The 26,035-nt window shown below is 42.0% G+C and overlaps 1 protein-coding gene across 1 annotated transcript in view; it reads left to right on the plus strand.

Moving 5' to 3' along the window:
* Positions 1-6,657: 6,657 nt before the first annotated feature.
* The window catches only part of PRPS2 (phosphoribosyl pyrophosphate synthetase 2), a 31,887-nt gene continuing 12,509 nt past the window's right edge, over positions 6,658-26,035 (plus strand). The window contains exons 1-4 of the mRNA XM_012784820.2: positions 6,658-6,914; positions 14,198-14,381; positions 22,142-22,240; positions 23,289-23,413. Coding sequence (XP_012640274.2) covers positions 6,793-6,914; positions 14,198-14,381; positions 22,142-22,240; positions 23,289-23,413 — 530 coding nt within the window. The 5' untranslated portion in view covers positions 6,658-6,792. The remainder of the gene's footprint in view (positions 6,915-14,197; positions 14,382-22,141; positions 22,241-23,288; positions 23,414-26,035) is intronic.

The raw sequence follows: 26,035 nt of genomic DNA on the forward strand, positions 1-26,035 counted from the left end.
CATTCTCGTGATACTTCACTTAGTAGAATGGGCTCCAGCTCTATCCAGGAAAATACAAGAGATTCTAGATCACCAGTGTTTTCTGTGGCTGAGTAGAACTCCATGGTACACATATACCACATTTTATTAATCCACTCATGTATTGCTGGGCATTTGGGTTGTTTCCACATCTTTGCAATTGTGAATTGTGCTGCTATAAACATTCGAGTGCAGGTGTCTTTTTTTTCCTTTGGGTAAATACCCAGTAGTGGGATTGCTGGATCAAATGGTAGCTCTACTTTTAGTTCTTTAAGGTATCTCCATACTACTTTCCATAGAGGTTGTACTAGTTTGCAGCAGTTTTAGGTTCAAAGCAAAATTGAGTGGAAAGTACAGAGAGTTCCCATTTACACTCTGGCCCTACACTCACACAACCTCCCCTACTATCAACATCCCCAACTAAAGTGGTACTTTTGTTACAATCGATGAACCTATATTGACATGTCATTAACACTCAAAGTCCATAGTTTACATTAAGATTCACTCTTGGTATTGCATATTCTATGGGTTTTGACATATGTATAATGGCATGTATCCTCCATAAGAGTATCATACCAGATAGTTTCCACACCCTAAAAATCCTCTAATGCCACCAATTTGTGTCTCCTTCCCCTCTTGCCACTGATAACCACTTATCTTTTTACTGTCTCTTTTCCAGAATGGCATATAGTCAGAATCATACAATATATAGCCTTTCCTGATTGGCTTCTTTCACTTAGTAATATGTATTTAAGTTTCCTTCCTCTCTTTTCATGGCTTGATAGTTAATAGCTTATTTCTTTTCAGTGCTGAATAGTATTCCATTGTCTGGATGTATCACAGTTTCTTTATCCGTTCACCTACTGAAGGATATCTTGGTTGCTTCTGAGTTTTAACAATTATGAATAAGGCTGCTAAAAACATCCATGTCCAGACTCCTTTGCCTATTTTAAAGTTGGATTGTCTTTTTATTATTGAGTTGTGGTCATTTTTAAATATTCTAGATACAAATCCCTCATCAGATACATGGTTTGTAAACATTTCTCCCAGTCTTCAGGTTGTCTTTCTTTCTTTTTTAAATTAAATTAAAGTTTTAGTTTTAATTTTTTTTTACAGTCAGAGTCTTGCTCTGTTGCCCCAGGCTAGAGTACAGTGGTGTGATCATGGTCCACTGTAGCCTCGAACTCCTGAGCTCAGGTGATCCTCCTGCCTCAGCCTCCCAAGTACATTGAACTACAGGTATGCACCATCATGCCTGGCTGATTTTTAATTTTTTTTGTAGAGTGAGGGGGTCTCACTATGTTGCTCAGGCTGGTCTTGAACTCCTGGCTTCAAGCAATCCTCCCACCTCAGCCTCCCAAAGTTCTGGGATTACCGGTGTGAGCCACCGAGACTGGCCGTCTTTCACTTTCTTGGTATTCTTTAAGCACAAAAGTTATTTATTTTGATGTCCAGTTTACATATTTTGCTGTTGCTTGTGCTTTTGATATCATATTTTAAAAATCTTTGCTTAATGTAAGGTCATGAAGATTTATAGCTATGTTTTCTTCTGAGAGTTTTATAGTTTTAGCTCTTACATTTAGGTCTCTGATCAATTTTAAGTTAATGTTTGTATATGGTGAGATGTCCTTATCTTTTTACAGTTGTAAAGAATTTAGAGGTGCATATATGATATCTGTAATTTACTTTAAAATATTTCAGCAAAAATGATAAAGCAAATATGGGAAACTTTTGACAGCTGCAAAACCTAAGTGATGAGTATGTAGGTAGCCATTATACTCTACTCTCTGTTTTTGAATTTGCTTTAAATAATACAAAGTAAACAGTAAAGGCATAGAAACAAAAGTAAAAAAAATTGATTATGAGTGAAAATGTCACTAACAGAGGAATAAAGTTGAATCCATTTTAACTTATTTTTAAAGTAAACTGTTTATAAAGGTTAGCATTTTATAATGAGTTATAGATTATTTTCCACACCCCTAATTAAAATTCACAAGAGAATGAGCACATCAGGGTATCTTGGCATTGCTCCTAGGAACCAGTCTTCTAGAGCTTCTTGCTCTAATACAGCAACTACCAGCCACATAAAACCATTGAGCACTTCAGTTATAGTGAGTCCAAACCTAGATGTGCTATAGGTGTAAACTGTATATTGAATTTTGAAGACTTGGTACAAAAAAAAAGAATGTAAAATATATCATTAATATTTTATGTGATTACATGTTAGAGTGATAATATTTTAGATATATTGGATTCTAAAAGGTGTATTATTAAAATTACTCTAATTTGTTTCTTTATATTCTTTTTATTTTTTATTTATTTATTTATTTATTTTGAGACAGAGTCTCCCTTTGTTGCCCTGGCTAGAGTGAGTGCCGTGGTGTCAGCCTAGCTCACGGCAACCTCAAACTCCTGGGCTCAAGCAATCCTTCTGCCTCAGCCTTCCGAGTAGCTGGGACTACAGGCATGCGCCACCATGCCCGGCTAATTTTTTCTATATATATTAGTTGGCCAATTAATTTCTTTCTATTTATAGTAGAGATGGGGTCTCGCTCTTACTTAGGCTGGTTTCGAGCTCCTGACCTCAAGCAATCCGCCTGCCTCGGCCTCCCAGAGTGCTAGGATTACAGGCGTGAGCCACCACGCCCGGCCTTTATATTCTTTTTAAATATGGCTAACTAAAATGTAAATTGCATATGTGGCTTGCATTATATTTCCTTTGGATAGCACCATTCTACATAGAAGATGACTTCTCTATAGCGTGGTTACAAAACCACTTCTAATTCCTTTGCTGCTTTCCTCTAGCCATGTAACTTTGGGTCATTTCTTTCATTTCTCAGCCCTAGAATAGTTAGGAATAAATTAATTCAGCAAATATTTAAAGTTCATACTATATACCAAGAACTTGGCTAAATGGTAGGAGAAATATAAGATGTGAAACTGTCCACAGATTCAAATTATTGTTTTTCCATTTTATCCTTGTCCATGAGTCAATAAAGATAGAAGTTGATAATAAAAATTATCTCATCATTTTTTTCCACTAAAATTTTATCTTAATGAATATTTTATAGTAGTTCTGAGATCTGAGATCACATATACAGAGTATATGTTCTTTTTCTCTTCTGAATCTTGAGTCTTTGAACATGTGGTGTATTTTCTAGGAGGCTCCTTTAACTTCACATTTCATTCAAGAAGTAGTGCACTGTTGTAGTCCATTGGTGGACCTAGTTATTCATGCCCTTCTGTTGTCCCATGCCATGTTGACCTTGGCCATGTAACTTGCTTTGGCCAATGGGACATTAGCAAGGCAGATTGCTATTAAGCCTCTGCTTAACAAGCAGAGGCTTGATAAGCACTTGCTCGTTGATGCTTATATTCTTGCAATACTCCTTCTTGCAACCCTGCAGCCATACTGTGAGGAAGCCTGAGCAGCCATGAGGAAAGGCCCGCATGGAAGAGAAAAGGACCAGGTTTTCATTTGGACAAGTGATTCTCAACCCAGGGTGATTTGACGATGTCTAGAGACACCTTTGGTTGTCAGAACTGGTGGACAAGTGCTACTGGCATCTAGTGGGTAGAGGCCAGTGAGGCTGCTAAATATCCTACAATGCACAGGCCAGCCCCACCACGAAGAATTACTCAATTCAATTGTCAGCTGTGCTGGGGTTGAGAAACCTGCTCTAGATCAAGGTTTCCCCACAACCTGGTTCCTATGGACCAAGGATAAAGGGGTTTGGGAGGGAAAGTTCACACTAAAAGCATCTATAGCTCCCTTTTAAGCCTGTCCAGTGACAGCTTTCTTTTTCTTTCTTTCTTTCTTTCTTTCTTTCTTTCTTTCTTTCTTTCTTTCTTTCTTTCTTTCTTTCTTTCTTTCTCTTTCTTTCTCTCTCTCTCTCTCTCTCTCTCTCTCTCTTTCTTTCTTTCTTTCACAGAGTCTTGCTCTGTTGCCTGGGCTACAGTGCCATGGTGTCAGCCTAGCTCACAACAACCTCAAACTCCTGGGCTCAAGCAATCCTCCTCTCAAGTAGCTGGGACTACAGGCATGTGCCACCATGCCCGGATAATTTTTTCTATATATATATTTTTAGTTGGCCAATTAATTTCTTTCTATTTTTAGTAGAGACGGGGTCTCACTCTTGCTCAGGCTGGTTTCGAACTCCTGACCTTGAGCGATCCGCCTGCCTCAGCCTCCCAGAGTGCTAGGATTCCAGGCATGAGCCACCGCGCCCGGCCCCAGTGACAGCTTTCTGAACAGTTTGCTGCTTGTGATGATTTTCAATGATTCCCATTAATATTCTCATCGATCCCAATGGCACATTTCCCCTTACTTACACTCAGCATGTAAGCAGAGTAACTCATCAGACTGTTGAACCAACAACCATTGAATTAGTTGCCCCAGCCCAGATATTGCTTCTCTCCGGTGCTGTCAAGGTCATGGTTTGTCACAATTCAATATTAGCTTCCAAATCTTCATCCGTTAACCCATCTGGAGACCATGGGCTTTAACTTACACTGTTTTATAGTCTGTCAACCTTTTTATCAAACAACCTGTGGCCCCACCACGGTCTAACAGGAAATCATTTTTCTTTGAGAAGAACATGTATGTATTCAGAGGAAGTCCATTATCAGTCAATTTCATCTATGAGAGAATTTTAAGGACATAAAAATTTGTAATGTTGCTGATAGTAAATTTTATTAGGAGAGTTTACATATAATTACATTAGCAGACTCATTCAATAAAAATTTTAGCCATACAGTAGAGTATAAATATCATTGCTACAGGAATTAACCGTGAAATATATAGATAAGAAACCATTGCAGATAGGGGTTTTTTGGTTTGTTTTCTTATATAATAGGGCGCATACATGTCTCTAGGCAGAATGAAAAAGGGCCCGAAATGCTGCTGAAATTGTTGCTTTGAACAACTTTTTGGTAGGCAGGCAGATATGAGAGTTTAAAAGAAACACTTGATGTGCAGGGTAATCTCATTTGCAAAGTACAAGGACCCAGATGAAAATTCCCAATGATATGAATAACCCCAATAATCTTCCAAATCCCAGTAACATGAAATCAGGTTAGGGTAGGCTACAACTCAACTGTAAGTGGGCTTCACTGTTGACGAAGAGCCAATTCTTGGCAAACGTTAGTATTAATAAAACCTAGCCATTTCTCTATCTGGTTGAATCTATCTTTTGTTGAGGAGTGGGAAACTGTGAGCAGTGACAGTGACACTCCTAGCCCTCCATGGAAATGGAATGCATTTTTTTTTTTCCCTACACTTGGTTTGTGTCCAGAGTTTGGTCCTGGGACTGCATTAGTTTCTTGGAAAAACTTTTTTGCTGGTTTCTAGCACAAGAGGTGGGGAAAGAGGACCTGACTCCAGGGACATGGAGGGACTGAGCCAGGGTGACTGTCTGCGACAGTTTGTGTTTCTGGGATCAGGTCCTTGAGAAAGGTGGGAGACTGTGAAGCTGGTCCAAGGACCACCACATCTACCTAAAAATGAGGAATCTGGGGAGACTTGGTTTGATCCCACAGGCCACCCTTCACCTCCACCTGTGGTCAAGGCTCAGGTGGTGGCCGGCATTGCTGGATTTTTCAAGAACACAGGGCAACTGTGTAGTATAGGGATGAGCAAATTTTAACCGTTAAGGACTGGATGGTCAATATTTTAGGATTGGCTGGGCGCAGTGGCTCGAGCCTGTAATCCTAGCTCTCTGGGAAGCCGAGGCGAGAGGATGGCTCAAGGTCAGGAGTTCGAAACCAGCCTGAGCAAGAGTGAGACCCCGTCTCTACAAAAAATAGAAAGAAATTAATTGGCCAACCAAAAATATATAGAAAAAATTAGCAGGCATGTGCATGGTGGCACATGCCTGTAGTCCCAGTTACTTGGGAGGTTGAGGCAGGAGGATCACTTGAGCCCAGGAGTTTGAGCCCAGGAGGTTGCTGTGAGCTAGGCTGACGCCCTGGCACTCTAGCCAGGGCAACAGAGTGAGACTCTGTCTCAGAAAAATAAATAAATAAAAAATTTTAGGCTTTGCAGGCAAAGAAGCAAAAGATATTATGTAGATACTTATATAACAAGAGAGAAAACAAATTATTCGCAATGTTCTTATTGACATAACCCAAAATATATTAATATTTGAGTATAATTATTTGTAACACATCTACTAATGAGAGAAAAGGAATTCTTTTGAAGGGAATATTTCTTTTAACTGGAGTTCAAGGGTGATGTTTAACTGGAGTTCGAGGGTGGTGTATGCTACCATCACACAAACCTCAAACGTTCACGGGCCAGGGCCACAGTTCGCAGACCCTTGCTGTAGTTGAACACCAGTCGTCCGCGTTGGGTTTGGGGTGTTCCGGGGGGTTGCCCCTGGCTGAGAGGCACCTCCATCACCTCTTCCTGCGCTCTCCGTCTGTGCCCAGTTAGTCTTGGTTCATTGGCTCTCCCTTGCCAGGCAGGTCAGCAAGGTCAAGAACCGGGCTAGCAGCTCTCCCGCTGAGCGAGCACACCTCAGTGCTCCGGGACCACCCAGGGCTTCCCAGCTGCCGCCCCGGCGGCGCGGGCAGCACCCCCAGCGGCTCCTTCGGCTCCTCCCTCAGCTCCTCCCCGGGCTCCTCCTTCGGCTCCTCCCCTTCCCTAGGTTTAGCTGCCGTGCTTTCCCGCTCCAGCGCCAGCAGCCGTCTGCGTCGCTGTGGCTGTGGCTGTCGCCGTCGCCTCTGCCGCCGCCTCGCCTCCGCCGTGCGCTCCTCAGAGCCCCGCGTCCCGCCATGCCCAACATCGTGCTATTCAGCGGCAGCTCGCACCAGGACCTGTCCCAGCGCGTGGCCGACCGCCTGGGCCTGGAGCTGGGCAAGGTGGTCACCAAGAAGTTCAGCAACCAAGAGACCAGGTGGGGCTGCGTGGGGGGACGGGGCTGGGCGCGCGGCCGTGGGGCCGGGCCGGGGCCGGCGCCTGCCTCGGCCACCTCGGTGGCCACCACGCTCCCCCTTCCGGGGCGGGACGGCGGCAACGCGGCCTCCGCGCCACCGCGCTCGCGCCAGGGGAAAAGCCGAGGAGGGGCGCCCGCGAGTCGCGGTGCGCGACCTGGCTGTGCCCCTGGCGTCAGGGCCTCCTGGGACCATGGCGACCCGGCGGCCCCAAGGTGCTCCTGGCTTCCTCGCGGCGCCACCTGGCCTGATGTCGCTAGCCCATAAAGGCGACATCTGGGAGGTCACAGACCGTCGGGGAGAGAGTGGGCGCAGCCGGCGGGAACCGCATCGGTGCCGCGCTTGGTGGAGGGCCGCCCCTGGGTCTGATGGTCCCAGTTCTGCGTCCCTGCAGGGCTGAACCCCAGGCCGGTGCGAGGTGCCAAAGGTTCCGCCCACGTCCCCAGCCCTGGCTGTGCACCAGCTTTACCTGGGGACTGTTCAAATACTGCTTCCTGGGCCTGTCCCAGGGGGGTCTGATCCAACCCGCTGAGGATCAGGGTTTTTACAACTGTCCAGGTGATTTTCCTGAGCAGCCAGTGTGTAAACCACTAAGCAATCCAGAGGTTGCGGTTGTGCAAAGGTTTGAAAAAGTGAGAGAACCCCAGGGCGCACGTGCTGGGCTCCCCTGTGCTTCCTCTACTTTGGCCGTTTCAAAGATGATGGCTTTTCAGTCCCTTTTTGGTTCTGAGTCTCTGCTGTGTCCAGCAGCAAGGCCATGATTCGAGTGTAACTTCCACCCATTTCTCAAGTCCAGGAGAAATGGTCTCCTCTGCTAAATGCCGTCAGGCGATGACCCTTCTCAGAACCTGGGCTGGGGGGCTCCTTTCTCCACCTGCCTGAGTCCTCAAAGCTCTTTGACTAATTTCAAGTTGGTCTCATTTTTCCCCCTCTCCCTCAAATGTCTGGCACTGTTACTGATAATTTTTTTTTTTTTTATCTTTGGCAAAGATCCAATTCAACATTTTCAAGAAATGATGCTGGAACAGTTGGACAGCATATGCAAACAAATGAACTTATTTCCATCCATACTTTCCACCATTTACAAAAATTAACTTGAAATGGGTTGTAGACCTAGATGTGAAATCTAAAACTAAAATTTCTAAAAGACAGCATAGGAGAAAATCTTGATGACTTTGGATTAAGCGAAAATTTCTTAGTGAATTCATGCTGATGGCCAAGATGCTATTTCTTGGTGAGTTAAAAGGATATGTGAATCCTATGTGATTTCTTCGAGGTGGCAAATTCCAGTCACATGGTTCTGATAATAATATTAGTGAAGAAATGAGTGGCAGATGGTATTACTGCCAAGAGAACTTTGGCTAAAGAATTCCACTTCGCAGAGTTTAATAAGTCTGGGAGGATGGTCTAGGGCTCTGGAGAAGAATAAGAGGTAGGTATGAATGTTATAATATTTTGCCAGTCCTGTTCAAATTTTACTGGCTTTAAGAACACAAGAAGAATAATAGTTTCTCTTAAGAAGGTGTTATCATATAAGTAAAGGAGAAATTTCTGGATAAAGTGGATTTTGAAAGCAAATATGTTGTCCTTCCATGTTCTCAGTGCACCACAACCCTTTGCTAAAGAGCATGGGTTAATCTAGATCAGTCTATTGCTAAGTCAGTGTTGGATTTCTACTAAAAATACTGTATGTGCTGTTATACGAAACTCAGACATTGAAATATGATTGTTTATATGTTTGTTTTAAATATAAAGCAGATTCATTTTTATTTGTTTTTGAGTATTATAACCATCGCTTGATAATTAGAAGTCATGAGGTCTCAAAACCCACTCAGCGTGAAGTCTGGGAATTGCTTATGTAGCTACATAGCATGTTTTGTTTCGTTTTGTTTTTTTGCAAAGAGTTACATTTTATGTTTTTAATATGAAGAATATAAAAGGTTAACTTCCTGACTTTTCTCTTTTCCATGAACTGTACAGGTACAGAGGTTGATTTTTACAAATGGTCCTCTCCCAACACGGTACTGTGCTAGTAATCCAGTTTTTACTGTATGGTCCCAGAGATGAGAAACTGAAGGGCAAAAGGAAGAGAAAACTGATTCAATTCATGTAAGGGACATCTGTCTGAATCTCTCCCTGAGCCAGGATCAGAAATCTGGTTTCCTGTCTCCTGGTCATCAGTCCTCCCATTTCACATTTTTAATACACTACTTACCAGACATGGAGCCTCCTGATTTTACTTTCTCTCTAAATCATTTCAGATATGCAGGGAGAGAGGTCTGCTTCATCTTTACTATAGACCATAGAAATCCCATGGTGATGTCTTAGGACAGCATTGGTGATTGTGTCTGGAAGTCTGTTTAACATCTTGTACTGGTCAGTTAACCTGCTGGCTGAGTGGTTGGCTGTACTGTGAGACTGAAGGTTCTGGTTATTTATTGCTGTGTAACAAATCACCCCAGAACTTAGGGGCTTAAAATAATAATTACTTATTTGGCTCACATATCTGCAGTTTGGGCAGGGCTCACCAAAGGCTTGTTTCTGCCCCATGTGATGGCAGCTGGGGTGGCTAACTGGGGCTGGAGGATCCACTTAAGCTGGTACTAGCTTTTGCCTGGGAACTTGGTTGGGAACCTTAGCTCCTCTTCCCCTGGACCTCTCCCTGGGCTGCTTGAGCTTCCTTACAGCATGGAAGCTGACTTCTAAGAGCGAGTGTTCCAAAGGACAGAAAGTGGAAGTTACCAGTCTATTAAGGCCTGGGCTTGGAAGTCGGTGCATCATCACTTCTGTCACATTGTGTTGGTCAAGCACAGAGTCCTCCCAGATTTGAGGACAGGGGACTAGACCCACTTCTTATGGGAAAAGTGTTAAAGGGTCTGTGACCATCTTTTAATTACCATACTCATTCATTGTTGAGTCAGTTATACTCTTCAACCTTCTTATTTGGGGGTCAGTAAAGATCCTCTGGCTGAGCAGCAAATGGATGCTGCCTTCTATCTACAGTTTTATAAAAACCTAGAATAAAGATAATCACGATCATATTTTTGAGTGGAAGCAGGACTAGCTTTGGAAAAAACATTGCCTTGGTGATGGTACACTGTGTCCTTCCCTGGACTTGCTAGTCATATGAGGATTTAGGTTCCTGAGGAAAAACAGGCCAAAGAATCTGATCTTGTGGGATAAACAGTCATAAGACCAGGAGTTGGCAAAGTTTTTCTCTAAAGGGCCAGATCATAAATATTTTAGGCATTGCTGGCCACGTGTAGTCTGTGTTGCTGCTGTATCTTACGGTTTTGTAAGTTGGAAGTCCGTCATAGCTAAGAAGGGCTGCATTTCCTTCTGAGGCTCTAGAGGAGAATCCATTCCCTTGCCTTTTCCAGTTTCTAGAGGCAGCCCACATTCCTTCACTATTGGCCACTTCTTCCACATTCAAAGCCAGCAACAAAGTCTCTCTGACCCCACTTGAGTCATCACATCTCTTTCTCTGATTCTTACTTCTTGTTTCCTTCCATTTTTAAAGACCTTTATGATTACATTGGACCAGTTTAAATAATTCAGGACAATCTCCCTATGTTAAGGTCATCTGATTAGCAACCTTAATTTCATCCTCAGACTTACTTCCCCTTTGCCATGTAAACTAACATATTCAAAGGATTAGGACTTGGCCATCTTTGAGGGGCCACTGTTCTGCCTGCCACACTATTCTTAGCTCACAGACCATGTGAAAACAGGCTGTGCACTGTACTTTTGTTGACCCCTGAGCTATATAATACTGTACTTGATTTCTGTCTTAGTCCATTTTGTGCTGCTATAACAGAATACCTGAGACTGGGTCATTTATGAACAACAGGAATTTATTTCTCACAGTTCTAGGGGCTGAGAAGTCCAAGATTGAGAGGCTGTCATCTGGCAAGGATATTCTTACTGTGGTCATCCCATGGCCAAAGGGTGGAAGGGTAAAACAGCATATGCAAGAGAGCAACAGAGGGCCAAACTTGCTTATGGACCAAACTCACTCCCACGATGACATTAATCTATTCATGAAGACAGAGCCTGTGTTATCTAAGTACAAGTACCTCATAAAGGTCTTACCTCTCAACACTGTTACATTGAGGATCAAATTTCCAACACATGCCAGCCTGAGCAAGAGGGAGATCCCATCTCTACTAAAAATAGAAAGAAATTAGCTGGACAACTAAAATATATATATATATATATATATATATATATATATATATATATATTTTAGCCAGGCATGGTGGCACATGCCTATAGTCCCAGCTGTTCGGGAGGCTGAGGCAGAAGGATCGCTCGAGCCCAGGAATTTGAGGTTGCTGTGAGCTAGGCTGACGCCACAGCACTCTAGCCCAGGCAACAGAGTGAGACTCTGTCTCAAAAAAATAAATAAATAAATTTCCAACACATGAACTTTGGGGGATATATATATTCAAACCATAATAGTTTCCAAATTAAGTTCATCCCTTGGTTGATGTAATGTTCATAAAGAAAGTACATTTAGCTCCTTAGAACTTGAAATGGAGGGAGCCCATCAAATTCTTTTTGTCTCTCATCCTGAGAGGTTGGCATTGTACCATTTTTATCCATAGTAGAGAGCATGCAAGAACATGACTGGATGTTATCAAAACTGATTTTCAGAACATGCCAACTTGAAAAACTTCATTTTTATCTTCTAATTAGTCTACCTGAAGTTGGGTATAAGTTTCTGTTGATTCAGATAGACTACATGGTTATCTTAAATGTTGATTTGTTTTTAAATTTTCATTAGCTATAATTGGCATTTTTAATAAAACAAATTTTATTGAGTATCTGATAGAGAAGGGCGAAGGGTGATTATTCATGTGCCTCACTTGTAATTTTAAAATAGGATTCATTGTATTTCATTTTTGGATGAATACATTTACAGCCAGTTCTGCTGTAATATGACATACGTATTGCTAAAAATTGCCATACTATGCAAAATCGTGTAATTAAAAACCATGGGGCTTAGGAGAAAAATGAGGTTGGGGCACAACATTCAAAAACTTCCTCAGGGATACATAAAAAAACATGAGAATACAATACAGGTTGAGTATCCCTTATCAGAAATGCTTGGGACCAGAAGTATTTTGTATTTCAGATTTTTTTTGGATTTTGGAATATTTGCATTGTGCTTACCGGTTGAATATCCCAAATCCAAAAACCTGAAATACAAAATGCTCCAATGAGCATTTCCTTCGAACATCAAAGGAAAAATGTTGGCATTCAAAAACTTTCCAATTTTGGATCATTTCAAATTTCAGATTTTCAGATTAAGGATACTCAATCTGTAAAAACGGTAAAACACTTCTATGTGTTATTGTGTGTTTAAAAAATACATAAATACTACAACAAATGGGGCACTTTCCATTGAAAAATACCTGCAATTTGCTTGTGGAAGGGAGTTTCAGGGGGTTGCAGCTTTTGAGTTATGGTGAAGTAATAGAAGGAAGGTTCTCTGAAATCTCCCAGAAAGTCGTCATACCAAATGTGAATGGATATGGCTCATTGCCCTCAAGAGGTGTACACGTGTGCACGTTTGTGTATTTCCAAGTGGCTCCATTTAGCTGGGCGCAGCGCAGTTTTCCACATTCTTATCTCAGGATAAGAGTCATGCATAACAAAATGCAAAATTCATGTTATACTCAAATTGCTCCAAATATATCAATCATTGGAACAAATTTGCCTGTTCAAAACAAGTGCATAGCAGAGCTAGCCATATTCTTGGTTCTGATGCAGTGCTCTGTGAAGGGCCTTACTGAGCAAACTATTTTGCTTTTCTTCCGACAAAAGGCAAATACCAGGGATGGGCTGGCCCTGTCATGTGGAACATCCACAATTCTATACCTAGAAATACAGAAATTTTCAGACATGCAATTTTCAAAAAAAATTAGCTCCTATTTACTCTTTCTCAAGAAGCTACAGAAGGATGCCAACCAGCAAAACAAGGAAGTACGCCAAGAAAGAGGATACAGAAAATGGGAAATCAAGCGCAGGAGAGGGGTGAAGGGAATCCCCGGATGGCAGCTGTGCACTGGCAGAAAGATCACCCAGGTCACCCACCCCTGAGAGGGACATCTGTAGGACAGTGACATGCAGATGGGACCTGAGGCCTCTGACCTTGGGGCATTTTAGATTGTTAGTGAAGTGCTTAGGGTAGAATCTGGCTGGATTCAGTACTTAGAAAACTCAACAGATAAAAAGATAAGATAGTTACCTCCCCAGACAACAAAAACGTTGTACATGAAAGGAAAATATAAACATTGGTTTAAGTTTACTGTTACACATGGCTGAGCTCTGAGCAGCACTTACACAGTTAAGATGAGATGAGGCAGTCGCTCTTTAGTTTGAGTATTGTCCTATATGGGCATGATGGTGAGATGGGAAGGGTGCGTGCAAATGATGGGACCGAGAGGAAATGGAGTTAAATCCTCATCTTCCATAGTGAGAAGTCAGTACGTGATGCCTAAAATGAAAAATCAAGACACAGGAATACATGCATACTAGCTAGAGAATTGAAGGAAAATATCTAAAAGCCATATCCAGAGTTGAAATTGGTTGCCTCTGGATTGTCTTATCTGTTATAAGCCTCACAGAGTGAATTTTTTAAGCAATGCACATGTATAACTTTAATAAGAATAAAAAATCTAAAATATAGTATTTTACAGAAGAATTAATATAGCAGGCCTGAGATTTAGAAAGGCATGCTTGCAAGGTTAGCCCTTGGCTTGCCTCTGGGGGCTTAGATTGTGAAGGGTTCCTGCCGGTCCCTGGTAAGAATGGTTCACTGTGTGTGCTTTCCAACAATTGATAATGTGATTTATGCTGAATGCCTATAAGTCTGGCATTTTGGTACCTGCTAGATGATGCTGACGTGACCACCCCCCAATACAAATCCTGGATGCTGAGTCTCTAAGGAGCTTCCCTGGTAGACATTATTTCACACATGTTGTCACAGCTCACTCCTGGGGACGTTAGTATCCCCTGGGGGAGGACTCTTGGAAGCTGTGCCCGACTTCCGCCCCATGTGCTTTTTCCCGTAGCTGGTTTTTCTCTGTGTCCTTTCCCTGCAATAAATCAAAGCCATGAGAGCAGCTGTATGCGGAGTCCTGTGAGTCATCCTGGTGATCATCAAACCAGGGATGGTCTCAGGGACCCACAAGACACAAATATGCTTTAATAGTAATCACTGGCCCTTTTCTTTTCCTAGCGTGGAGATTGGTGAAAGCGTGAGAGGGGAAGATGTCTACATCATCCAGAGTGGCTGTGGAGAAATTAATGACAACCTGATGGAACTCCTCATCATGATCAATGCCTGCAAGATTGCGTCATCGTCCAGGGTGACGGCTGTGATCCCGTGTTTTCCATATGCTCGACAAGATAAAAAGGACAAGGTAGGAGAGTTGTGTCCTCCCTTGGGAACCTGGTCTGGTCACTGTGAACTTTTTTCACTCACATATCCCTTGGATTAGAATATCTGGAAAATATTGGCTTTTTCTTTTAATGATCAAGTAAATATACTTACCTTTTTTTTTTTTTAGGATTTGTCTTTGAACTGACCCTAATGTTAATATTTATAAATATAGAAATAGATAAAGCATATTTTTATGGGCTATTAAAATACCTTTATTGCCCTTGTTGGATGGAATTGTTGTATGTTGTATATCTTTGTTGTGGTGGATGGAACTAAATACATACACACGGACATACCCCCTCAAGGAGTACAAGTCAAACTGGGGAACATCTGAATCAGATCACTGGATTGTGTCAATCAATGGCAGTGTCTTGGTGTGGTGATCTTATGCTATAGTTTTGCAAGATGTTACCATGGGAAGTCCCTGAGTCTTTGGTCCACAGGATGCCTGTGTTGGTCCTTACAACTGCATGTGAATCTACAATGCTCCCCAAATTGGGGAGCTTTAAAAGAGACTGTATTTGTTTTCTAGGGTTGCTGTAACAAATTACATAAACTGGGTGGCTTCAAAGAGCAGAAATTTATTCCCTCATAGCCCCAGAGGCCAGAAGTCTGAAACCAAGTGTGGGCAGGGCCACACTCCCTCTGGAGGCTCTCGGGGAGGATGCTTCTCACCTGTTCCAGCTTCTAGTGTCTTCTGGCATTCCTTGGTTTGCAGCCGCATTCCTCCAGTCTCTGTCTCTGTCTTCACATGGCCTCTTCCCTGTGTCTCTTATAAAGATACTGTCATTGCATTTCAGGCCTGCCCTAATCCAGAATGATCTCATCTTGATCTTCGCCTTGGTTACATCTGCAAAGGTGTTTCCAAAATGAGCTTACGTGCTGAAGTTGTGGGTGGACATGAGTTTTCGGGGAATGCCATTTGACCTACTACCGGGCTCAACTCCAAGCCATTGTCTACTCTACATCTTACGAGTAGATGTTCAGTCGGGCTCAGCATGAATTCCTGCCAGTTTAAAAGACACACTGCTGTTTTGAGATTTGGTAATTAATTGTGAGAAAGGTTTCCCCCAATATACTGTCATTGATCCCTGTAATTCATTTCTGAAACAATGCAAATTTCTGAAACAGCACACGAGATTCCATAATATCTGGGTAAAAAATCTCTTTATAAATTTAAATTCATTTACCAAGGTCCCCATGAATTTTTTTTTTTTTTTTTTTTTTTTTTGAGACAGAGTCTTGCTCTGTTGCGCTGGCTAGAGTGCAGTGGTGTCATCATAGCTCACTGCAACCTCCAACTCCTGGGCTCTAGTGATCCTCCTGCCTCAGCCTCCTAAGTAGCTGGGACTGCAGGCATGTGCCACCATGCCAGGCTAATTTTTCTATTTTTAGTAAAGATAGGGTCTAGCTCTTGCTCAGTCTGGTCTCGAACTCCTGAGCTCAAACGATCCACCTGCCTCGGCCTCCCAGAGTGCTAGGATTACAGGCGTGAGCCATCGCGCCTGGTCCCCCTGAATTTTAATCTCAGCTTCTTCAGGTTCAGTTTCCATTCCCTGTGTTGACAGTGGCTAGTCAGTTAATTTCTCACTTAAAATTTGATCTCTAGAACTCCATCCAACACTTGTGATATGATTTACCCTATGTTAGAAGACTCAGGATACTTTTTCTGTAAATGGATGTATAGTCTCTGATGCAACTTCTCAACTTGGTTGTACCTCAGAAACAGTGGCAGACAATACGTAAATCAACAGGCATGGCTGTAGTCCAATAAAACTATTTATGGATGCTCAAATGTGAATATCATATCATTATCACGTGCCGTGAAATATTATTCTTTTGAATTTTTTTTCAACCATTTAAACGTGTAAAAGCCACCATTAGCTCATAAGCAGTACCAAAACAAGTGGCTGGCCAGATTTGGCCCATGGGCCACAGTTTGCTAATCCTTGCGTTTGAGTCTTTTATGTGTGTTTATCTGTGACTTATTTGTGACTTAAACTTGAGCTTGTGCAGCCAAAACCTTAGGTTGCATATGCCGACGTGGAGCCATGTCCTCCCACTTGGTATTTATACAGCTTCTTTTATTTTAAACTTGATTCTCAAGTTTTATGGGTATTAATATTTTTAGCTGCTAAATTTCAATTTTTAAATTTTGTCCCATCCGTATAATCTGTTGTTTTAATTATTCCTCCCATCTGTGTGTTTCCAAAGGATCGCTTAGCATCTTCCTCCTTGTCCATGTCATAAAGTAGCTAATTTTCTGTCACGATTTCTCATCCATGTGGCAAGAGGTTTAGTCAGTTCTCACTGTAGCTGTATTTTTAATCAAGTTCTTTCACTTCCAGTAAGTTTTGTGTTTTGTTTTTGGCTCTAAGATATTTGATAGATTGCATCTTCTTCCTTTTTTTTTTTTGAGACAGAGTCTCACTCTGTTACCCGGGCTAGAGTGCTGTGGCATCAGCCTAGCTCACAGCAACCTCAAACTCCTGGGCTCAAGCGATCCTTCTGCCTCAGCCTCCCCAGTAGCTGGGACTAAAGGCGTGTACCATCATGCCCGGCTAATTTTTTCTATATAGTTGGCCAATTAATTTCTTTCAATTTTTTTAGTAGAGATGGGGTCTCGCTCTTGCTCAGGCTGGACTCGAACTCCTGACCTTGAGCGATCCTCCCGCCTCACCGCGCCCAGCCGGATTGCATCTTCTTTAGTAAATTGTTCTTTTTGTCATTGCATGGCCCAAGTTCATCTTGAACTGATCCAAATGTTGAGACCTCGCTACATTTTTTGTGTGCATGTATCCGATCTGCAGTAACTTTTTTCCCCAACAGTTTCAAATTTTTTTCTTATTTTTATTCATAAGGAAGTCTTTGTAATATGGAGAAACCAGCACTGTCTGCCCCCACCCCTTGCATTGCAGAGGGTGTGCTGGCTCTCCGGCCTCTGTCCCCTAGTTGCCAGCAGTGCCCCCAGCTATTGTGCTACAAGAAGAGCCCTACAGATTTCTAAAAACCCCAGTGGCTTTAACTGTTTTGTGGAACTGCACTGTCTGACTAGCTATTACCAGTTTTCCTATTGTTAGACCCTTAGATGTGTCTTTTTGCTTTGGCCCATTGCGAACACGTGTTTCTTTCCTTCCTTCCACCCTTTCTTTAACCACTTTGCTGTAAGTATGTTTCCTCCTTCCCAGCGAGACTGCTGACATCCGAGGGACAGCGCCTGTACTGGCCTAGGAAGCCGTGTGGCTTATTGTTAGATAACACGGGGAGGAAAGAAGGAATCACAGTTCTGGAGGCCAGAGGTCCAAAATCAAGGAGTTGGCAGAGTGGCGCTGTCTCTGGAGGCTCTAGGGGAGGTCCTTTCTTGCTTCCTCTAGCTCCTGGTGGCCACTGTCCTCCAGTGTTCCTTGCCTGGAGGCCATAGCACTCCAATCTCTGCCTGAATCTTCACGTGGCCCTCTCCTCTTTTGTCTCTGTCAAAACTGTCTCTTTAAAGGATACGTGTGATAGCATCTGGGGCCCACCTGCATTATCCAGGATAATCTCTCTATCTCGGCATCCTTAACTTAATCACACATGCAGAAACCCTCTTTCCAAATATGGTTCCATTTATAGGTTCCAGGGACTGAGCTCTGATACTTTTGGGGCCACCATTCAGCCCACACTGGGAGACTTAAAGGAAGTCATTGACATGTCAAGCAATGAACCTTTTGAGGACAGTTCAAGCTTGGCGATATTATTGTTATCATATCATTTATTATCTAAGTCAGAACACTTTCGAGATTGAAAGGGGGCTTTATGAATAACCATGATAGGAAACAAGTGTCCACCCAGGCTGTCCTGGGCAATTGTGACTTGGCTACCCTCTCTGTATAGGTCTCTAGCCTCTGGACTGCCCTTGGAAATGGCCAAGACAATGTATATTGTTCTGGCACCATTATTTCTGATATGTCTGTGTAGTCAGCGTGTATTATAGTAAGGAGATGATTTCATTCTTTCTCCAAACTTATTGAAAAGGGAATTCCCAGGCTCGAGTATAGTGGAGCGATCATAGCTCACTGTAACCTCGAACTTCCTGATCTCAAGCAATCCTCCCACCTTGGCCTCCTGAATAGCTGGGACTACAGGTACAAGCCACTGTGCCTGGCTGATTTTTTTTTTTCAATTTTATTTTTTGTAGAGACAGGGTCTTGCTATGTTGTCCAGGCTGGTCTCAAATGATCTTCTCATCTTAGCCTCCCAAAGTGCTGGGATTACAGGCTGGAGCCACCATGCCCAGCCACCTGTCCCATTTTAGTGTGAAAGCAGCCATAGCCAATACGTAAATGAATGGGCGTGCTGTGTTGTACAAAGCAGGTTGTCCACCAAGTTTGTCCTACGGTCCCTAATTTGCTGGCCCTTGCTATAGTAGGCATTCAATAATCACAAGTTCCCTTCCCTGGGAAAAATGGTAGGTTGTGGATGAGGCTGGAAATAATTACATCTGCAGGCAGTAGAGGACTTGTAGCTTTGAGACTTTCTTTTTTTTCTTTCAAAATCATTTTCAAGGTCATGTTCTTTTCATCTTCTTTCTTGCTTTTTTTCTTTTTTTTTTTTTACATTTATTTTCTTATTTTATTGACCTAGAAGATTCCTGTAGGTCATATTCTTTTCAATAAAATTGTTTCTTTTTTTTTTTTTAACCAGGGAAATTAAGAACCATTTTCCCTGACATGAATTTCTACAATCTTGTAAATTTTTTTTAACTCTTGTCAAATTTACACTTTTAGCAAGATGGCATTTGATGCATTGAATAAGATCTGGAATATCCTGAGAGTCTTTGTCATGATTGAGTTGACTTGCAAAACATTTGACTTTTATACATTTTTCACTAGGAGAGCCGAAAGTTTTATTTTTAGCTGTTGTATCTTGAGTCCACCTTTGTTTAAATGCTCCTTTACTAATTTTTCTCTATGTAGGCTATAAAGCCAGCTAATTTATAAATCATTCTTCCTGCAAGATTCAGTTGGGTACGAGCCAAACTCTGAAACACAGTACAAAACCCAAACTTGTAAACAAGGTTTGAAGAAGGAAATCAGAAAGTGTGAATTTAGAAATTACTCCTGTGGTTTGGATCCCAGAAGTAACAAAACGCTTGATGCCACTGAGGAGAGATAAGAACAAAGGATTCTTTTCGCAGGTGTCTTATTCCGTTTGTGCTGCTATGGCAAAGTACCACAGACAGGGTAACTTACAAAGAACAGAAATTTATTTTCTTGCAGTTCTGGAGGCTGGAAGTGCAAGACCAAGGCACTGGCATTTGGTGTCTGGTGATGGCTGCATCCTTCGGAGGGGAAGAATGTTGGCCTTACGTGGCAGAAGGGCAAGTTCTTCTAGAAGGGCCTTAATCTCATTCTCGAGGGTGGAACCCTCAGGGCCTAATCACCTCTTGCAGGCCCCATCTCTTTATACTATCACACTGGCAACACCTGAATTTTGGAGGAGCCACATTCAAAGCTTAGCAGCTGGTTATAAAATTAGAGGATGGGCCTGAAATTGATTAGCGTTGGGAGTCAGGTTCTATTACAAAGAGGTCACAGTGACCAATTTGTTCTTTTTATTTTCCTGGAACTTTGTTAGACTAAATAATTCTCTCAATCAATGAGGCTAATGACTAAGCCTTGGAAATTTGGTGTTATAGAGATTCTGTTATTAAATATTTATTTAAGAGCTTTTGTATGCAAGGGACAGAGCTGCTTGCTGCAGATTATATGAAAATCTCCACAACCTATTTTTTGCCCTTGAGGGACACATAGTCTGGTTGTGAACCATGACATCTGTACATATATCTTCTAATGTTGATCTTTCAGCAGGCATCAGAAGGTGATTTGGTAGGGGCCAAATGCTTAGTCAATTCTGTGTCCCTTTAGAAAGGAGATTATTTCTGGAGTTCTCGGGGTGCCTTAAAACTGGGAGGTTTGAAATAGATCTGGAGGATCAAACGTGTTGGCTCAGCAGAGATGGGGGTGGAATGGGGACAAGGTGGGCATGTGGGTGAAACTGCCAGGCTTAAAGTGTTCTCTAGAGAAGGGAGAGCAGGCCCAGGCCAGACCGCAGGGAATGTCCCTGTGGCCGAGGCGTGGGAGAGGAGCGGTGCTCAGCAGACTACAGCCAGACTGGCCAGAGGGCTTTGGAGGGCCAGAGGGCATCAAAAATTTGGTTTCATTCCAAAGACAATGTGGAACATAGTACAGAGGAGTTAAATGATGAAAACGTGGGTTATGCTCTGTAAGTAGTAGAGAAGATTGAAAAAGTAAAAAAAAAAGAGAGAGAGAGAAATATTTGCCCATAATCTCACTGCATTGAAACATCTGTTAACATTTTGGGGGTGATTCCTCTCGTTCTTTTGTGTTTAAAATATATATATGTATATACATATTTTTATTGTAAGGTGATAACATATTTTTTTTAAAAAAAGAATGATGTGTTAGAGAAAATACAAATAATCTGTTAACATTTTGATGGAATTCCTTTCTGTGTGTTTTTACACGAATATACTGTGTGTGTGTGTATAAATGTGTGTTGCTATTTCGAATGAAATCTCTTTTTAAGCTTATATTTTCTTTTTTGTGGCTGGTGTATAGGAATACTGTTGTTTACAGCAAAATGCTGAAATCTACTTAGGTCTAATCAAATCATAAGTCTACATAGTCTCTTGGATATCTTTGATGGGGACAGTTTTATTGTCTATAATATATTGATGTGGAAACTAAAGCTATAGAGAAGTTAGGTAATTTTTAAAAGGATACAGTATTGGTAAATGACAATGCATCTAAATATTAAATTATCAATCCCTTTAAAGTGTTTTTTCCTCAACCTGGTATTTTCATTTGTTTGTTTTTAACACAGAGTCTCTGTCACCCTAGGCAATTATACCATCATAGCTCATGACACCCTCTGACTCCTGGGCTCAAGTTATACTCCTGCCTCAACCTCCTGAATAGCTGGGACCACAGGCATGTGCCACTTTGCCCACCTAATTTTTCTATTTTTTTGTAGAGATGGGGGCAGTCTCTCTCTGTCACCCAGGCTGGCCTTGAACTCCTGGCCTCAAGCAGTCCTCCCTCCTCAGCCTCTCCAAATGCTGAGATTATAGGTGTGAGCCTCACGCATAGCCCAACCTGCATTTTATTTCATTTGTAACAGCATTAGCTTCCAACTGTCAGTACACGAATTCTTCAATAGCTAGATTTCTTTCAGCTCCTGGCTATTTGAGGGTCTTTCAGTCTCAGTGATCTCATACATGCCACTCCATCCTTCTAGAACACTATTCTCCCTGCTTTTGCTGGCCATGCCTTAAAAGCGATTTCCTTGAAGGGATTTCTAACAGCCATCTTGTTTAAAGTTTATGTCCTTCCTGCTATCATCTCTCTCTCGGTACCTTTTATTTTACTTCTACACATTTATTATGATTTTAATTTTACAAATTATGATATTACATGCTTATATGTTTGTTTGCTTCTTTGATATCCGTTCTGTGTACCCAGTGTCAAACACATTGTCTTGCAATAGTGTATATAAATAGTAAATGTTTGCTGAATCAAATGGAACGAGTATATCCTTTGTTGTTACAACATATGCAATTTTCTTTCTTAGGTTTTGTTGATTGCATCTGTGATTTAGCGATGTCATGTACATCTTAGTGGCAGGAATCTAATAGTATCCATCTTCCCCTGTTACAAAATCCGTGTCTGTATTTTTTAGAGTCGTGCTCCAATTTCTGCAAAGCTTGTGGCCAATATGCTCTCGGTGGCTGGGGCGGATCACATCATCACCATGGACCTGCACGCCTCTCAGATACAGGTATCAGCATTGCCTTTCTGCACACGGTGAAGTCCTGGCTCTCTGTTAACTTAAATAAGTTTAGAAGGAGGTACTCAGGTTTGAGTTTGTACATGGCTACTCTTGGATTTTTGTCTTTACTGAACTTGGAAATATAATTCAATGTTAATACCACCTGTCTCTATCACCACTTTGCTTCCAATCAAGCTTAAAGGAGTAGGAATGGCTTCTTGGTAGGAAATGGTATGTAATTTTATCTCAAATTCTGGAAAATAATTAGAATGGCAGAGTCATAATATACATGCTTCAACCTCTTCATAACTTAGTTCCTTTGTCTCTAAAACAGGCCAAAGTATACCATGCCCACTTTGAGACATTAAAGAATGTGAACTGGCCAAGCGTGGTGGCTCACGCCTGTAATCCTAGCACTCTGGGAGGCTGAGACGGGTGGATTGCTTGAGGTCAGGAGTTCGAAGCCAGCCTGAGGAAGAGTGAGACCCCGTCTCTACTATAAATAGAAAGAAATTAATTGGCCAACTAATATATATAGAAAAAATTAGCCTGGCATGGCGGCGCATGCCTGTAGTCCCAGCTACTCGGGAGGCTGAGGCAGGAGGACAGCTTGAGCCCAGGAGTTTGAGGTTGCTGTGAGCTAGGCTGACGCCATGGCACTCACTCTAACCTGGGCAACAAAGCCAGACTCTGTCTCAAAAAAAAAAAAAAAAAAAAAAAAAACAAGAATGTGAACTATTTGGTGTGTAATTGGTGCTTTCACTCACTGCCCCATAAAGCCATTCTATTCAGAATATAGGCCATCGTAAGATAATACAACACACCCCAAAAGATGGATTAGACTGAAATCTGCCCCTGCAACATATCTATCTTTTGATTTAATTCTGTTAAAATTAACAAAAGGGAATCTGTTATAATGGCTCCTTTCGAATAAAAAATTCAAATGTTATTTAATGAAATGTTATTTATTTTCAAACCATCCTCCCTGGTGAGTATTGTTCTAAAAAAAAAAATCAAAACAAAACCCTGCAAAAAGTGACACTCACTTCCCCCTTAGGGATTCTTCGATATTCCTGTGGATAATTTGTACGCGGAGCCCGCAGTCCTGCAGTGGATTCGGGAAAACATCGCCGAGTGGAGGAATTGCATCATCGTGTCACCCGACGCGGGGGGAGCCAAAAGGTACCGTGCAGGCTGCCCCATGCAGATTGCTGTATGTGCCGCTGGGTTTTTCTTTTTCCTGTGTATTAGATAAGGAAGCATGCTTTAAATTACTTAACACTTTATTTTGCTAATGAACAAGTAAGTAGAGTACAGGCCTCGTTATCCTTGTTAATATTTCATCATTCATGAAAGAATAAAATACACACACGCACACGATATGTGTATTCTTTTGTTTTCAGCAAAGAACAGTTATGGTTTAGGTTTTTTTAAGTTAATGTTTTCTGATTATAAATAAAAGTAATGAGCCTAATTGGATCATAAGTCTTTTCATTAACAACACGGTTGACTGAGCTAGGCCTTTCTCCTACAAACACTTGGAAATGGTAGCCAAAATAGAATACCATTTTGAAAAAGAAATCTCTGTGCGTAGAGCACCAGGAAAGGGAACTGTCTGAGGCCAACAGTAAGAAGGGGTTAACATGAAGATCCATCCCAGGCTGCAAATCCCCTGCTGAGCACCACCTGATGCTTGGTGACCAAGTGGGCACCGTCCACCGTGAACCAGCATGTGCAGACAACAGGGCAGCAGGCAGCCAACACCTCGGGATAATAGAACAATTACTAGCCTAGGAAATCAGTAAGTTTAAAAGGAAACTAAGGCAGAAAAGAGGCAGAACCAACCTGATAGTAGCAGTGGCACACTTCGTGGCATGGGAAAGTGGTGCTGAGCAGCCCGTCTAAAGCTCTTGGCAGGGCCGGGCGCGGTGGCTCACGCCTGTAATCCTAGCACTCTGGGAGGCTGAGGCAGGTGGATCACTCAAGGTCAGGAGTTCGAAACCAGCCTGAGCAATAGCAAGACCCCGTCTTTACTATAAATAGAAATAAATTAATTGGCCAACTAAAAAATATTTATAGAAAAAATTAGCCAGGCATGGTGGCACATGCCTGTAGTCCCAGCTACTCGGGAGTCTGAGGCAGAAGGATCGCTTAAGCCCAGGAGTTGGAGGTTGCTGTGAGCTAGGCTGACGCCATGGTACTCTAGCCCAGGCAACAGAGTGAGAATTTGTCTCAAAAAATCAATCAATCAATCAGTCTCTCGGCAAAGAAGCTCCAGGAGTTGATGAGCAGTCAGGGCACCGGGTGTTCAGGAGTGAGGATGGCAACAGTAAGAGGATGGTGACCTGATCCACAGTGTTTGCTGCAAGCTGAGGCTTGGTGCCTCAGTAACCTTGTAGAGCTTTACAAATGTTATCTGGAAAGGGAATAAAGGGGGAATGGAGTTTTATTGCCCAGGCAGGGGCCTCCATAAGGAAGGGAGAAGTAGGAGAAGCCTCTACCCTCCAGCCCAGTGAGAAAGGAAGGGAGCTCATAAATGTGCAAATAAAGGTGTGATGCGCGTGACAAGTGACCATCAAGCTTTGGAATGTCTTTAAAATCAAAAGCCAGTGGTCCCTCATTTGGCACCCTCATCTGCCTAAAGCCCAGATAAGGACCTAGAATCAAACATCCAAATGCCCATGCAGGAAAGCACAGGTCCCAGTTCTTAGAAGAGCTCTGTCCATTCTGCTCTCAGCTGCTGTCCAACAAAATACTTAAAGCTTATGTGGAAACTTCCATAAGGCACACGGTAAAATCTGCATTCAAATATGGCAAGTGCACTGGCCTGATGGAAGGTTAGAGGTGAAGACGTGGGCCAAGGAGTAACTGGTTTGTAATAATAGCTTTGTTGAGCTATAATTCAGACACCTACAAGTCGCCCATTTAAATTGTCTAGCTCAGTGGTTTTTCATATATTCACAGATTTGTGTAACCATCACCAGTATTTAATTACAGAACATTTTCGCCAACCCAGAAAGAAACCCTGTACCCATTAGCAGTCACTCCCCATTTACTTACCCCTACACCACCCACTGGCAGCCATGAATCTACTTTCTGTCTCTGTGGAATTGCCTCTTTGAGACTTTTTACATCAATCGATCATATGTGGCCTTTGTGTGTGGCATATTTCCTTTTTTAACCAGAAAATGTTACTTTGGCAGCTAATCAGCCCCAAAATAGTTGATTCCACAAACTTGTATGGCCTTTTCCTTTCCTACACCAACCCTATTTTTATATACATAGTCTAAAAATATTATACATGCTCTTAGCAGAAATTCAAACAGCACAAAAGGGTATTGTCCCCAATTTGCTTCTTTAAACACCACTGTTCTTTCCAGTGTCAGAATTATGTTATTTAAAGATATATCCCCCTATTTAGTTCACACAAATGGTAATGTGCTGTACACACTTCTTCACTGTGCTTCTTTAAAAACTTACTTGCTTGAGCTTTAAGGACTTATTAGGTTAAAAAGAAAAAAACTTCCTTGCTGTATATTAGCAATGATTCCATAGTTGTGCAATAGAGTTGCCTTGTGTTTTTTTTTTTTTTTTTTTTTTTGCAGATGTATAATATCCCCATGTGTACATGTTCCATAATTTCTATTATAACAGTCCCCTGTTACCCACTTATGGGCACCGTTGCTTGCACTTTTAAATACAGTCTCACAGCAGTATACTTACTTTGACTGTTTGTACACACATGCAAGTAGGATACAGTCCCAGCAGTGGAATTGCCAAGTGCAAGACACAAGCCATTTTTGT

The sequence above is a fragment of the Microcebus murinus genome, chromosome X (assembly GCF_040939455.1).
Source record: "Microcebus murinus isolate Inina chromosome X, M.murinus_Inina_mat1.0, whole genome shotgun sequence".
NCBI classification, from domain to species: domain Eukaryota; kingdom Metazoa; phylum Chordata; class Mammalia; order Primates; family Cheirogaleidae; genus Microcebus; species Microcebus murinus.